The sequence below is a fragment of the Lissotriton helveticus genome, chromosome 6 (genome assembly GCF_964261635.1).
Source record: "Lissotriton helveticus chromosome 6, aLisHel1.1, whole genome shotgun sequence".
In the NCBI taxonomy this organism is placed as follows: domain Eukaryota; kingdom Metazoa; phylum Chordata; class Amphibia; order Caudata; family Salamandridae; genus Lissotriton; species Lissotriton helveticus.
The window spans coordinates 384,594,859-384,609,853 of record NC_136067.1 but is presented as its reverse complement, the minus strand read 5'-3'; the positions used below and the strand labels follow the sequence as shown (position 1 = coordinate 384,609,853).

Here is a 14,995-nt window from a genome sequence, read left to right as displayed (position 1 = left end):
CCAGTGCAACAGTTGTCTTTTTCTAACTGCTCGTGGAAAAGTTTCAGTCAAAGCTCCGCATACACATAAAGGCAGACGGGAATTAAAGAATTGTTACAGATATGCAAACTGAAAGCTCATCATCTATGAGCATGTTTTGTCTAAAAGATGAAATCCCCAACTCCATTTTTTAGAATAAACTTAGACACAAGGTAAGATGATGTTCTTTATGAAAACTGGTAATTAAAATAAGGCGTGTTATTGTTAGACCGTCCATTACTAATAGATGTGTGACTGTGCAACTTCTTTTGTGATTTTCTCATTTGGCACGTAAATGTGAATAAGTGTCATTTATTAATGTATTTCTTACAAATGTATAGGATTCTCAGGTACGTCAAAGTGTTGCCTACAGCTTACATCAACCTCAAGGGAACAAGGAGCATGGCACAGAACGATGTGGCAATCTCTATAAGAAAAGTGATGGGTAAGTACCCGCTCATGATAACATTAAAATAATAGTGTTTTAAAAACATTAGTCTGTGAAAATCAAAAGGACATGTTTTTTCACATTTTCAGAATTCGTAAAGTCTGGCAAAAAAGAAGATGTTCTGTGAAATATGGATTTTTGACAATTTCGCACGGCACAGTAAGTGGTTGAAGTACAAACTTTTAATTATTCTAAATAACAGTACATTTGTAGTATGGGAATGCTCTATACTTTAGTCAGTTATTGCAATTGTTATTCAGTTCCACTTCATTCTTAACAGAACCAAAGATATTGAAGATTTTGAAAAACTAAATGTAAGCATTGGTGTGAAGAAGCCCTTTTCTCTGTCTTGGGTTTCACTCTAATATTGATTGTAGGTAGAATCTCTCCAGGCAAATGAATGAACTCGGAACACATTTTGTAAATAAAATATAATCCTACTTTGAAATTCATTCTAAACTGAATCCAAACATTTTGTTTGGAGTTTTTTTAAAACATAAACCAAGTCAGTTAGGTAAGGAAAATTACTCTGACAACACTAAACAAGTGAATCAATGGCGATTCCTATCTCCGGTACATAAAAAAGCAATGCTTAGCAGTATAGCAAACTGCAAAGAGGCCTAGGCCGTTTTTCCTTTTGCCACCCATAGCCTTTGTTATGTAAAAAGGCCCAAACTTTTTCCTGAGCCAATCAGAGCTCCTCACCCTCTAGAACACTTCTGAGAGAACCTTTTGCCCCTCAGATTTTCTACCGCACGTTGTGCTTGGGAGTCTCCTTTGAGCTCTGCTCAATCTCTTCAATCTGCTCACTTTGACTGGGATTTGAGGTTGTCTCTTTTTCCAGATTCAATTATGTAAAGCTCCTTTTTCTTCTGACATGGCTGACAAGGAGAAGAAACGTCTATTTAGAGCTTGTGCCACCTGCTCTAAGAAAAGGCTTTATACAGATGATCCCCATAAAGACTGCATAAACTGCCTTTATCCAGACCATCCAGACCATCAAGCGAAGGATTGTAAGGTATGCCGCACCTTCTCCAATAAAACATTGAGGGATCGTGAAGGAAGGCTTCTACTTTGGCCCCAGAATGTGAAGGCCAGGAAGGAGATCCTCTCAAGTGACAGTGAGGAGGAGTCTGCCTCACCCAGGAGATCTCAGAAAAGGAATAGATCTCCTCAGGCCCATACCTCAGGTGAGAGGCCTGAGCAGGCCCCTAAAAAGACCACACCAGGGTTTTCGGGGCGCAGTCCCTCAAAATCTCCTTCAGGTAGAGCTAAGGAGAAGAAGGGTCATGCTTCAGAGGTGAAACGGGTAAAGAAAACTGCCTCAGAGCCCTCAAAATCTCCTCCCAGAGTCAGAATTACCATCAAGAAGTCCTCTTCTACACCTTCTGAGGAGAAGGAGAAAAGATCTGCGTCTTCGACTAGGAAAATCACATAATTGTTGACGAAGACGGCTTTGTCGTGGACGAAGCCTGAGGTAAAGGCTGTGTCTAAAGCTGTATCGCCGTCAGCACTTCCACCGTCGATGACGATGGCATTGACGACGACCATGACTACACTTGCGTTGTCGATGGGATTGTCGACGACAGCAACGACCACGGGACCGTCGACGACGACTACAACGGCAGCCGCGACGATTATGATTTCGTCGACGTTGGTGACTACTATCTCGTCGACGTGCTAGTTGAGGATAAAGGTTTTTTGGCCTGGAAAAGAACGATTACGCCAGAAATTACGTCTCCAAGTAAGATGTTGCCATTAGTTCCTTCTCACCTTCTGGAGGAAGAAGATTCAGAGGACGAAGATGATGTTGGTCCTTTTGGATATGCTAGTAGTCCATCCCAACTAAGGGTGAACTACTAGGAGGAGGACTCGCAGGATGAGTATGAAGAATTTCAGGATCATCCCCAACAACACCACCACGAGGAACAACGCAAGGAGATGACAAGTGTGCCATCTTCTTTATTAAAGGATCTTCAATTCATGCTAAGAAAAGATATCCTGCACCTCAGGCCTCTAAGGAAACTCCTGAGTTTACTCCTCGACCACGCTCTGTACCTGGTACGCCTGTGCGTAGGCGGGAGATCTTGCCAGAGCCTCTCCCTAAATCTCTGCCACCAAGACCTCAGCAGGATCCTAACACTACTGATGATGATCATGAAGAGGGGGGAGATTACGGATCCTAGTAAGAAGTGGGACGATTAACGTATTCCTTCACCTTCGTCTCCCTCACCAAAACCTGTGGATTCCCCACCAGAGGACATTGGTGGTTTTCATAACCTGATTGAAAGGGCCACTAAGAGATTCGCACTTTCCATGGTGGAGGATAAAGCTGAGTGTTTCATATGACTTTAAAGAAACCCATCGTAGGTCTGTTCGGTCCTTGCCGATCGTAAGTCATATTTGGGAAGAAGGCCTAAAGGTGATGGAATCACCGGCTACAGTGACTCCAGTACTCGCAAGACTGGATAAAAAATATAAAGCGCCTGCAGATGCTCCGGCCTGTCTTTTGGGTCACCCCAAACCGGACTCGGTTATTACACTAGCGGCGCAGCAGAAGTCGAGAAATCCGTCGGCTACGATTACGGCGCCTCCAGACAGAGAAGAAAGAAGGCTGAACAATGCAGGTAAAAGATTTTCCTCGATGTCAGCTCTGCTAGTGAAGGCTGCAAATGCCCTGGCCATCCTAGGAAGATACGACAGGCAAATGTGGTGCGACCTGTCACCATATATTGACCGTGTGCCTGACGCGTAGAGGCAGGAAGCCAGAAAGATTCTTCAAGAAGGGGAGAGGACTTCGGCGGAAGTCATAGATTGCGCTATGGATATAGCGACAACGGCTTTCAGGTCTCTAGGAGACGCAGCGGTGCTGCGCAGACAAGGGTGGTTGAGAGCGACAGCTTTTAGACTAGAGGTCCAGAATAAAATCTTGGATCTTCCTTTCAACGGTGAAGACTTATTTGGCAAGCATGTGAATGATGCTACAAAGTATCAAAAAAGATACTGCTACTGCTAAAGCATTGGGAACTCTACAATACAGGAAGGTTCCTTTTCGAGGCTCTAAGGTTAGGGGTCAACCATCTTATAGAGGAGGATATCAACAAGGGAGATATTCCTCTTATACCACCTCTTCTCAACCCTACGGTCAGCAGTACACACAGCGACAATCTGAAGGTTATACCAAATCTACTCCAAGAGGTAGAGGAGGTCGTCAGGGGAAAGACAACACCCGACGACAATGACAACCTTCAAGTTCCGGCTACACCAACTCTACTGGGATCATATGTTCCCCTGGGTGGAAAGATTGCTAATTTTCTTCAAAATTGGCAGGAAATAACTACGAACCAATGGGTCCTCAACATTATTCAATTCGGCCACACTCTAGAATTTTTACAAACACCCCCTTGTACGCCAACGATGCATCACAAGGTCAACCATTTGCATCAAATCCGAAAGGAGATTCGGACAATGCTCCAAAAAGGAGCAATAGAACTGGTGCCGAACTCCCAAAGAGGAAAGGGGCTTTACTCCCGATTCTTTTTAGTCAGAAAAAACACCTTCAAATGGCGTGCTATTCTGGATCTCAGATCCCTGAACACCTATCTCAAGAAGCAATCTTTCAGGATCGTTCTCTTCAGGACATCCTTCTACTATTGAACCCGGGGGATCATATGACTACCTTAGACATACAGGATGCGTACTTTCAGTCCCTATCCATCCTTCCCACAGGCAGTACCTTCTGTTCATGGTAGCCGGAGAACATTACCACTTCAAGGTACTGCCATTCGGCCTGAAATCAGCCCCAAGAGTGTTCACAAAATGCCTGGCTCCAGTGGCAGCTGTCTTAAGGAAACAAAAACATCAAGTTTTTCCTTACCTAGACGACTGGTTAGTCAAGGCATCATCAGAAGCACTAGCCAGAACGTCAACAAAGGCTTGCATAGACTTGTTCACCAAGCTGGGATTGACTCTACACGAGGAAAAATCATTCCTTCAACCAAATAAACGGATACTTTTCTGGGAGCAATTTTGGACACAGAGGGAAACAAGGCATTCCCCTCCAAAGAAAGACGGCTAAAGATTGTGTCTCACTTCCAGGAGTTTCAAAAAAGAAAGTATCTTTCAGTATGCAGGTACAAATCATTACTGGGGATAATGTCATCTTGCATCCCCCTCGTACCTCACTGCAGACTAAGAATGCGCCCGTTGCAAGCGGAGGGATCCTTCGAAGATGTGATCCAAGTGACACCGGTCATGAGGCAAGCAGCAGCATGGTGGACACAACAACTAGATGTCTCTCAAGGGCTGTCGTTCCTTGCAGCGCCAGACCCATTGTTAGTGACTACAGATGCGTCCCTAGAAGGGTGGGGAGCGTTTCTTCAGGACCTTCAGGTCTGCGATTGTTGGAAGTTGCACGAACAGCAATTACACATAAACTTGCTAGAACTCAGAGCGTTACGCTTCGCATTGCTAGCTTTCCTACCATAGGATAAGAGGTTCGTCGGTGTTGATAAGAACGGACAACACAACTGCGATGCACTACCTAAACAAACAGGGAGGAACAAGATCCCTCTCTCAGGAAGCCCTTAACATATGGGAATGGGCTCTACAGCAAAGGATATCCATGTCAGCAGAACATCTCCCAGGGGATCAGAACACTAAAGCAGATACTCTCAGCAGGCTCAAATCATCCTGCCACGAGTGGGAGTTGGACCGAGGAGTCCTGGACAACATTTTCAGAACATGGGGAAAACCAACAGTAGACCTTTTCGCCACAAGGGAGAACAAGAAATGCCGGTTCTTCGCAAGCTGGCTTCCCCAGTGGGGGTCCTGGGTCAATGCGTTTTCGATGGCATGGTCCGGAGTCTTTGCCTACGCTTTTCCTCCGATTCCCCTTCTGCCGCGAGTGATTGCGAAGATCAAGAAAGAACCGTGCAGGCTCATCCTGATAGCCCCATGGTGGCCCTGCCAACACTGGTTCAAGGAACTTCTGCTACTGTCGGAGAATCAACGAATCCGCCTCCAATCGATGCCATCAGTTCTGACATTGTCCCAGGGACAAGTGCTCCATCCGGACCCGAAATCCCTGCGCTTAGCAGCCTTTCTCCTGAGCACTGTGAATTTCGACACCTGAATATCTCAACAGAATATAGAAACATCCTCTCTAAAGCTAGGGCGGATAGCACAAACAAAACCTACAAGATGAAGTGGAAGAGATTTTGTCTCTTGTGTCAGCAGAATAAGATCCATCCTCTGACTGCAGCACCTTATGAAATTATCCCACACATCTTACTGTTAGCCAAGTCTGGATTGGCTCATGCATCTCTAAAGGTGCATTTAGCCGCAATATACAGCTACAGGAGGTCTGCCTCGGGTCCCTCCTTATGGTCATCGAGGATCATCAAACAATTTATGAAGGGATTATTCCGAGTTTTTCCTCCAATAAAGCCTCCACCACCGCTCTGGAATCTCAACATAGTGCTGTCACAATTGATGAAGCATCCTTTCGAGCCTATACACAGGGCGGACCTTAAATTCCTGTCATGGAAGGTGGTGCTTCTCATTGCTCTAACTTCAGCGAGAAGAGTAGGAGAGCTGCAGGCTCTAACGATTCGAGATCCTTTTCTACAGTTTGAAGAAGACAGACTGATTCTTAGGACTAATCCTAAATGTATTCCTAAAGTGCCAACTGACTCATTTGTTATGTTATGTTATAACAATTTATTGTGCGCACCACTAACCGAAGGTGTCTCTGCGCCCCCCTCGGTCCCCAAGAGAACTGAGAAGAAGAACTAGTATCTGAAAAGTCAAATTTTAAGCGACTTCCTGAACTCAAACTGGGAGGGGGATTTCCTAAGAGGGATTGGAAGAGCATTCCACTCCTTAATAGTATTATAGCTGAAACTCCTTCCTCCCCAATTAGAACTTTTAATTCTGGGGATGAGCATCAGGAAGGCATTGGCCGAGTGAAGCGCTCTGTTGGGAGAGTACCAGCCAAACCAATCTTTCAGGAAATGTGGTCCATCTCCATGCAAGGCCTTAAAGGCTATGCAGAGAGCCTTGAACTTAATCCGCTGGCCAACTGGTAACCAGTGTAAATCCCTAATACCTGCATTGATGGACTTATATTTAGGGACATCCAGGACCAGTCTGGCTGCGGCGTTCTGTACTGCCTGCAACCTTCTAAGTAAATTGGACTGCAGATTGATATACAGTCCATTACAGTAATCCAGTTTGGATAACACCAGGGAGGTCATAACAGTCTTTCTAGAGCTTATAGGGATGAACGGCAGAATTTTCCGTACCATTTTAATAGTAAGAAAAGAGGAAGAGATCACCTTAGAAACTTGGGCCTTCATATTAAGTTTCTCATCTATAATGACCCCAATATTTTTTGCCTTATCCACTGGTGTGGGAATAATGCCCAGTGTATCTGGCCACCAGACTGGAGACCACTGAGGAGAAAGACTGCCAAACAGCACCACCTCAGTTTTTCCTGAGTTCAGCTTGAGGCAATGTCTCCCCATCCAGTCGCTCAAGGAGACCATGCAATCATGGAGTTTGGTTGAATAGTTAATGTCCTTATCCACAGCTGAGATAACCAACTGAGTATCGTCAGCATAAGACGTTTGATATAGGTTAAAACTCCTAATCAGCGGGGCTAATTCCGAGACGTAAATATTAAACAACGTGGGGCTCAGAGAGGACCCCTGTGGCACCCCACATGGGAGGGTAAAAGGTGCAGATTTAAAGTTACCCAATTGCACCGTCTGTGTTCGATCCGAAAGGAAAGATGTTAGGAAGGAGAGGGCCCTTCCTCCTATCCTGATGGTTTGTAGGCGGGTGACTAGGCTCATATGGTCCACGGTATCAAACGCCGCGGACAAGTCAAGGAGAACAAGGGCGGCCGACCCTCCACCATCTAGTGTTTTACGGATCTCCACCGTGGTTTTTATAAGAGCTGTGTCGGTACTATGACCAGCTCTGAACCCAAACTGACTCTGATCCAGGATTTCATTCCCCGCAATAAAGTTGGAAAGTTCAGTATTTAACTGTTTCTCAAAGATTTTAGAGGGAATAGGAAGTCTGGCAATAGGATGGTAGTTGGCAGGGTCCATATTATCTAGGTTGGCTGTTTTTAGAAGAGGCAGGATGCAGGCCTATTTCCAAATTGTAGGAAAATGTCCTTGTAATAACATTTGGTTAAACAGGTTGGTTAGCACTGGGCTAATAATATGACTGATGTTTTTGAGAATCCTAGGGGGGACATGGATCGTCCGGTGATCCAGATTTAGTAGAAAGAAGCAAAGACGATACTTGTTCAGATCAGGCCGGAGAAAAATCTGTGAGTCGCTATGCCCGATTGTACTTGTGCTATGTTATTAGAAACAGATCTATGTTTGGAGAAAAGATCATATATTTGATCTACCTTGGACTTGAAGTAGTGGGCAAGAGTATTGCAGAAATCTTGGGTGGAACTATCAGCGTCATCTTTAGGTGCTGAAGTAAGGTTCTTTATAATTTTAAAGAGTTCCTTGCAAGAGGAGCCCGCCCCTTCAATTTGTGTCGTATAGTACTGACTTTTTTCCCTAATTAATTTTTTCTTATAGTCAGCCAATTTGACTTTATATATTTCTCCTCTCTTCATCATAACATTTCCTCCATCTTCTTTCTTGCCTTCTGCAAGCTTGCTTATCGAGTCGAAGGGCCTCCGAGAACCAAGGGGCAGACGGAACTTTCCTGTTTTTATTTATCACTATGGTGGGAGTAAGCATAGCAAAATTTGACTCTAACCATTCAGTATAGTTATTGGCTGAGCCTTCTGCTTCCTCATGCAAAGCAGGATGACTTTGACTTAGCTTGGCATCCAGGGTACTCTGGTCGATTTTTTTGCCATGCTCTGCCCAGCGTCTTGTTGCTGGTCGATTTGCCAGCCGACATTCGTGGCAGGTTGTAACTAAACAAAATGGCATGGTGATCCGACCAGGTCAAGGGGAGAGAGAAAGACTTAGTGATGGCAGGATTGTTTGTAAAAAGTCCATCCAAAGTATGCCCCGCTACATGCGTGGGGTAGTGTATAATCTGTTGTAACCCTACTTCCGTAGTGGCATCAAGAAGATCGCAAGTATCTCTCTCTTCTGGGAGGTCAAGATAGAAGTTCATATCCCCCAAGATATTAAAAAATTCTGAATGAAGCCCTTGCTCTAGTAGTGAATGCACATTAGTGAGGAACCTATGTCTAGGGCCGGGAGGACGGTAAATTAAAATCCCATTAAATGTAACTTTGTCATCAATGGAGATCTTGAAATGAACCGCCTCACAGTCCGGTACAAGTACGGATGAGCAGAAGGTGTTGTGCTCGACCTTATGAATGATAGCAAGGCCATCCCCTTTCTTGAGTAGTCTATCCTGTCTGACAACTTTATACCCATGGGGGACAGCGATGTTAAAATCCGAATCAGATGATTGGTCACCCCAGGTTTCAGTGACAAACAGGATGTCTAACTTCTTGTTAGTGATAAAATCCGCAATTTCATACTTATGTTTGAACAATGACCTGGCGTTAATAAGTGCTAGCAAGAGTACTCTAGGTTCCGGAGCAGAGATGCCCCATGTTTCTTTGGATTTGAACGGGACCTGGAGGCTCCTTGCGATTTTAGTTAGATAATCAGGACTCTGAAAGTCCTCTGCCCTATGATACGCTTCACAGGGGAGCAGTGCACATGTCTTACTCCTATGTATTCGGAGGGCATGAAGCGTATCTCTTGAGTACGTTAGTAGATTCCTACTTTTGACAAAAGATCCAGGGGTTATGGTCCCGGGCGAGGCGCAGACGGTCTTGCCTTAGGCGCGCCCGCTACGCGTCCTCTCCAGCATGCCTTAAGTATGTGCAGCTGGAGAACTAGCGCGCCAACCTTAGCGGAAGTGCGGCCCCGGAAGCGTGTGGAAACTAACCGGTCTTCCCTCCGCAACAAGCGGTACAAACCGTGGCGGACCGGGGAAGCCAGACAAGTAGATAGGTGAGTAGGAGCATTAAAGTGCACATACGGTGGAAAAACGAGCCATTGGCGTTAAAATGTTTCTTTCCTCAACCAACAACGGCGGCGGAAAGAGTTTTACATTCGCTAGAAGTTCAAAGATGCCTCAAATTCTATTTAAAAGAGACTAAGAGTTTTCGCAAATCTTCACAGCTCTTCGTCGCTTTCAGCGCACCCAGGAAAGGTTTCCCTTTATCAAAACGAGGGATTGCAAGGTGGATTTCCAGTGCAATTGTCTACTGTCATCAGGCTGTTGGAAAACCTCTAAACGCACAAGTTTGTGCCCATTCGACAAAAGCAGTGTCCATATCCACTGTTTATTTGGAGGAGTGCCAATCCAGGATATCTGCAGAGCAGCGACCTGGGCATCTACGCACACCTTCACCAGGCACTACTGCTTGGAAGCAGCCGCAGAGTCAGAGGCAGCGGTGGGAGAAGCGGTGCTGAGAAATATCATCCAGTGACGGTGAGCCTTTTTCTTTCCATCCCTCCATCCTTTTCTCTAGTTTGCAAAGACACATTTGTTGTATTTTGCTATGCTTGATTATATGCATAATGCATTACATGATGAGCAAATGTTAGCGACAAATGTGCTTTGTGATATCACTGCTTGCTATTCTGATTGAGGAGCTCTGATTGGTTCAGGGAAATGTTTGGGCCTTTTTACATAACAAAGGCTGTGGGTGGCAAAAGGGAAATGGGCCTAGGCCTCTTTTCAGTTTGCTATACTGCTAAACATTGCTTTTTTATGTACCAGAGACTCCCGTCTCGACGACGGGTAATGATTCAGGCATGTGAATCTATGAAAGCTTCCAATACTGGAGAACTACAGTTACAGGTAAGTAACTTGCTTTCTTATCTTTTTACAGTGGCATCATACAAAGCTAAGATTTGTTGAAGCTGCTTCGGATGCTAGTTTTCCTACCAACAGATTGCTTATGATCCGGCAGTTTGCATCCATGATATCACATGTGATAGAATCAATGACATTAATAACCACATATATTCCTGTCAAAAATAGGAATTAAAAAAAACAAAGCCATCCTTGTTGACATGTCCTACAAAACTACATTTGCAGATTAGTAAAGCTGGCCAGCCGACGAATGTGTCTTTCACTTGTGATTTTCTGGCTGTTCACACAAGCATGTGCACACACGCACACTCTTAGCCCTAATGCGGCCTGGACTCTAGTCCAGGTAGTCATGGACTCTCCACTGACATTAATAGCTTAAGCATGCCTGCCAGGCACCTATCTATCCTGCTCAAACTCCTGCCTTCTGTACCCTTCTGGATCGATGCACCTTCCACTGAAACTGTTCCACCTCTTACATTTCACACGACTTGTGTGTCCTCTGTATCGGCTGCTCATGTGCCTTCTACCCAGAGTCTGAGATGGGAGGAACCAGTGCTTAATTTGCCATGGCCCTCATCAGGAGGCCTCTGGAGCTTGCACCACCCATTGCTCCAGACATCGCTGCCAACAACAGTACCAACACAACTACTAACCATCAAACTCCTGCAAGTGTGACAATTCTTAATATTCAAGGCCCTGAAAGCTATAATAATAGCTTGGATCCAGGTATTAGTCATTTCTAATATATATTGTAATAATAAACAACTGTTCTGCTCATTTGTAAATTAGACAAACCGTGCCACCATGTGGCAGACTGTCATAAGTGCCTCTGCTGACAAGTATGTACTGGTTCCGATCACCGGAAACCACTGCTCAAATTAAGAACTGGAAGGAACACAAGCCATCAGGAGCTCAGGGAGACCTAGTAAGTGTGACGTTAAGTGTCATGTCTAGGCTATTTCTTCTGTTTTGATAAGCAAACAGAAATTTTCTTGTGTTAAAAATGTCGTTTGAGTTTTTGTTGTTCCCAGATACAATAAAATAGATTTTGTTGTGAACTTGTGAATCTTTTCACTGAATGTTTTTAATTTTTCTTTCTTGAATTAGGCTAAAGGACCTCCTGCAAAACTCAATCTATTAACCTGCCAAGTGAAAACTAATCCAGAAGAGAAAAAAAGTTTTGACCTCATATCACGTAGGTTTTCTTATTTATGAGACTGCTTCATGACATTGAATGCTATTGATATATTATCAGAAAATGTAAAGCACTCATTCGTTTTAGCATTTTTTCACACTTCACAGAAAGCTACATCATGTGAGTGTGATGGCCAGTACTGCAGTAAAAGAAAAGTCTTAAGCTACTCTCTGAAATTGCATTTTGTGCAGGGTGTAGTGACAGAGGGGTCTTACCCTGGTGTGCTCAACAATCTGAGCTTACTGTAGGTGCTCCCTTATTTTGTTTCACCTACATGTCTACTGGTTTGAGGATGCACCCAGTAGAAATTGGCTACTTACCCCACCCTCATAAAAGGTAATGCTATGACTGACATTTTGTAGCCCCCGATTGGAATAAAGTGATACACATCTTTTTACCTTAACCCATAGTAAGAAAGTTGATTATTGACTTTGCCCATGCAAATTATATACAGTCCCCGGTGGCTGGAGGCCTTTCCTTCCCAGAGTGTGCATGGTGCAGTGTGCTTTGGTATATTATAATCCTTTTTCTCTTCATCCATAGTGGGTAGGTTGCTTTCTGGCCTTGCATGTGTACAATATGTATAGTGCCTAATAACTGAGGCTCTTCCCTACAGAGTGTGTATGGGGTGGTGTGTTGTTAATGTAGAGCTAGTTTTAACTGCACTTCACTTGCTCACTTACCCCCTCCCAGAACCCTCTCATCTAGACGTTTAGTCTACCTCACTATTTCTATCAAAACATCCCTCAGCTCCTCCCTGTCAGAGAGGGGTTTGTAGCCCGAACTACGACTAGGTTCGTAGTGCGAGGAGATCCCCTATGATGACGCAGCCACCCTTGGGTGGGTGAGGGGAATTGTCCTAAGAAAGGGATACCCCAACTCTTCATTTTTGTACCAGACCCAGTGGCTTTCTATTGTTTTCGGGTTATGTAGTGTGAATTCAGCCTCTGGTGGTCTCTAAAAGTCCTCTGATCCTCTTTTTGTGTGAAATAAATACCAAAGTACATATTCATAAAAAGTTAAAATGAAAATTTTAAAACACTCTGTAAATGTGAAAGAATTTCAAATTGGAAGCAAAAAATGAAGTTGCTATCCTTATCTTGATTTGTGGGAGGACGCAGAGTAATCTGAATCTAGTATGGATGATTGGTTGCCTCAGTTGAAGCAGCAAACACACAAATGTTAATGGAAGGGATGCTTGCAATAAGTCCAACCCCAGGCAATCTCTTTGGGTAGTATTCCAACCTGTTGTTCTTTTGCCTTCCTTGCCACCTCAGATAAGACCCAGCCACATGAAACTGAGGCATGGTCCTGAGGCAATAGGAACAATCCAGCCTGAACTGTCAAGACAGGCCCTCGCTGAAACGAACACAAACAACCCAAGATCATTTTCGGCCTGGCTAGGCCTTTTCAGTTGGGGCTAGCTTGGATCCAGTGACACAGTGAGCAAGGGACTCACATCTGGGCATACTAATGGCCACTTAGGGTGTTACATCAAACATGCCAAAGGTGTAAAGTATCACTGGCAAAAAAAGCCTGCATTAGGAGCAAAAAAGACCAAGTTATATGCTAGAGTCAAGCATATCGTTTCATATTTTAGAATATTGAATTCCTCCAACCATCCCTTTGGACTTAAGTGAGGGTGGACATAAGTCAAAAGGTTAAGAATGGCGGCTTACATACATGATTAAAGACATCCCACAGTGGGAACATGTTTGCATTCAAAGAATGTATTTTATAATCAAATTTTATTTGCGCACAGTGGTGTACACCCCTTTACCCCTGCCCCCATCATTTTCACATCCCAATGTTACAGTAACAGCTACCGAGCCGTCTGTCCAGACCCCTAAATTCAGCAAGAGTTTTGCAGTCCAAAGTAGGGACACCATTTGCCCCACACTCTATAGTGTTTCTGCGGGCAGCCCCGCACTCTGTGAACGGTCTCCTCTAGTTTGAAACAGAAATCCATTCCCTTCCGCCTCTCTGAAATTGTAGGTGGGATTGGAGAGCTCCATTTGTGTGCAGTATCAAGCTTAGCCAGGCCTGATCAATTCCTATCAATGCCCACTTGCCCCTATTCCCTCCCACATCATCAAGGATCCTGTAAAGATTATTTTTGAAGATATAAGTACCATTCACATTAGGAGTCTATTGAAATATCAAGTAATTTTAAATGGTATACTTAACGATAAAGGGGTCTGGAGAAGATGAGGTGCTGCACAAGTTTAATTGCAAGCAGTCAGTTTATAGCTTGTAGGTGCGGCTGCCGAAAAGATGAATTTATTTCAAAAAGGGGGGTGGTGATGGACAGAGTATCTGAGTTAATCAGAACACTCCTACCCAGTCAACAGATCAGGGCTTGATCCATCACCGTTTTTTAGCTCACTGCACCATCCCAGTTCAGAACCTGGCTATATGCAAATTAGTCTGTCCCTGGCCCAGTGCATCATGGGAACAGGGCAGACCAAACCACCAAGCCAATTCTTCACTGGAAAGGAAACAAGCTTCCGCACTGGGACAGGAACAGACTAATTTGCATATAGCCAAGTTCTGAGCTGGGATGGTGCAGTGAGCTAAAAAACGGTGATGGATCAAGCCCTGATCTTTGGACTGGGTAAGAGTGGTCTGCTTAATTCAGGCACTCTGTTCTTCACCACCCCCTTTTCTGAATCATTTTGTCCACCATAAGCGTGGAAGGGTATACTCAGATGTGAGTCCCTTGCTCATTGCACCATCAGGATTCAAGCAAGCCGGGCCGACGACGCCTGAAATGGCAGAAACCGGTCCCCGGAAGCTTGTTTCCTTCCCAGTATAAGAATTGGCTTGGTAGTTTGGTTTGCCCTGTTCCCATCATGCACTGGGACAGGAATAGACTAATTTGCATATAGCCAAGTTCTGAGCTGGGATGGTGCAGTGAGCTAAAAAACGGTGATGGATCAAGCCCTGATCTTTGGACTGGGTAAGAGTGGTCTGCTTAATTCAGGCACTCTGTTCATCACCACCCCCTTTTCGAAAAGATGAATTTAGCTATATGAAATCCTCAGCAAGATAAGACCATCCTACAGAAGCTGGACTGTAGTTCACATTTACCTGGCCCAGTCAGGTGCCTCTTTAGTGTTATACAGTAGACGCTCCTTGAATGGTGTTATATGGACACGAGAAAGAAGTCGCAACCCTCGTGGCCTTCACCAGTGCCACTCTAGATTGTCCATATTCATTTGTTTTACTGGTGAGCTAGAATGTGCAGTTTCTTCATGGCTTTTAGGTTACAAACAAAAACCTGGTTGAAACAAGGAGGTTGCACACATGATTCTAGGAACAGTTACAGCCACTAGAGGTTGCACTCACGATTCTAGAAATAGTTACTGCCACTGGCAGCTCTTTTGGTGTCACATCTGCCGCATGTTTTGAACCGGTCTAGTCCCTGTTACAGAAGTGATGTG

At 44.5% G+C, this 14,995-nt stretch overlaps 1 protein-coding gene across 4 annotated transcripts in view; it reads left to right on the top strand.

Annotated features, from left to right (window-relative positions):
• ASAP2 (ArfGAP with SH3 domain, ankyrin repeat and PH domain 2) overlaps positions 1-14,995 on the top strand; it is a 1,060,322-nt gene that overhangs the window by 450,438 nt on the left and 594,889 nt on the right. For all 4 annotated transcript variants that reach the window (XM_078647831.1, XM_078647829.1, XM_078647830.1 and 1 more), the window contains exons 10-12: positions 360-463; positions 556-625; positions 11,465-11,552. In XM_078647831.1, the coding sequence (XP_078503957.1) occupies positions 360-463; positions 556-625; positions 11,465-11,552 (262 nt within the window). The remainder of the gene's footprint in view (positions 1-359; positions 464-555; positions 626-11,464; positions 11,553-14,995) is intronic.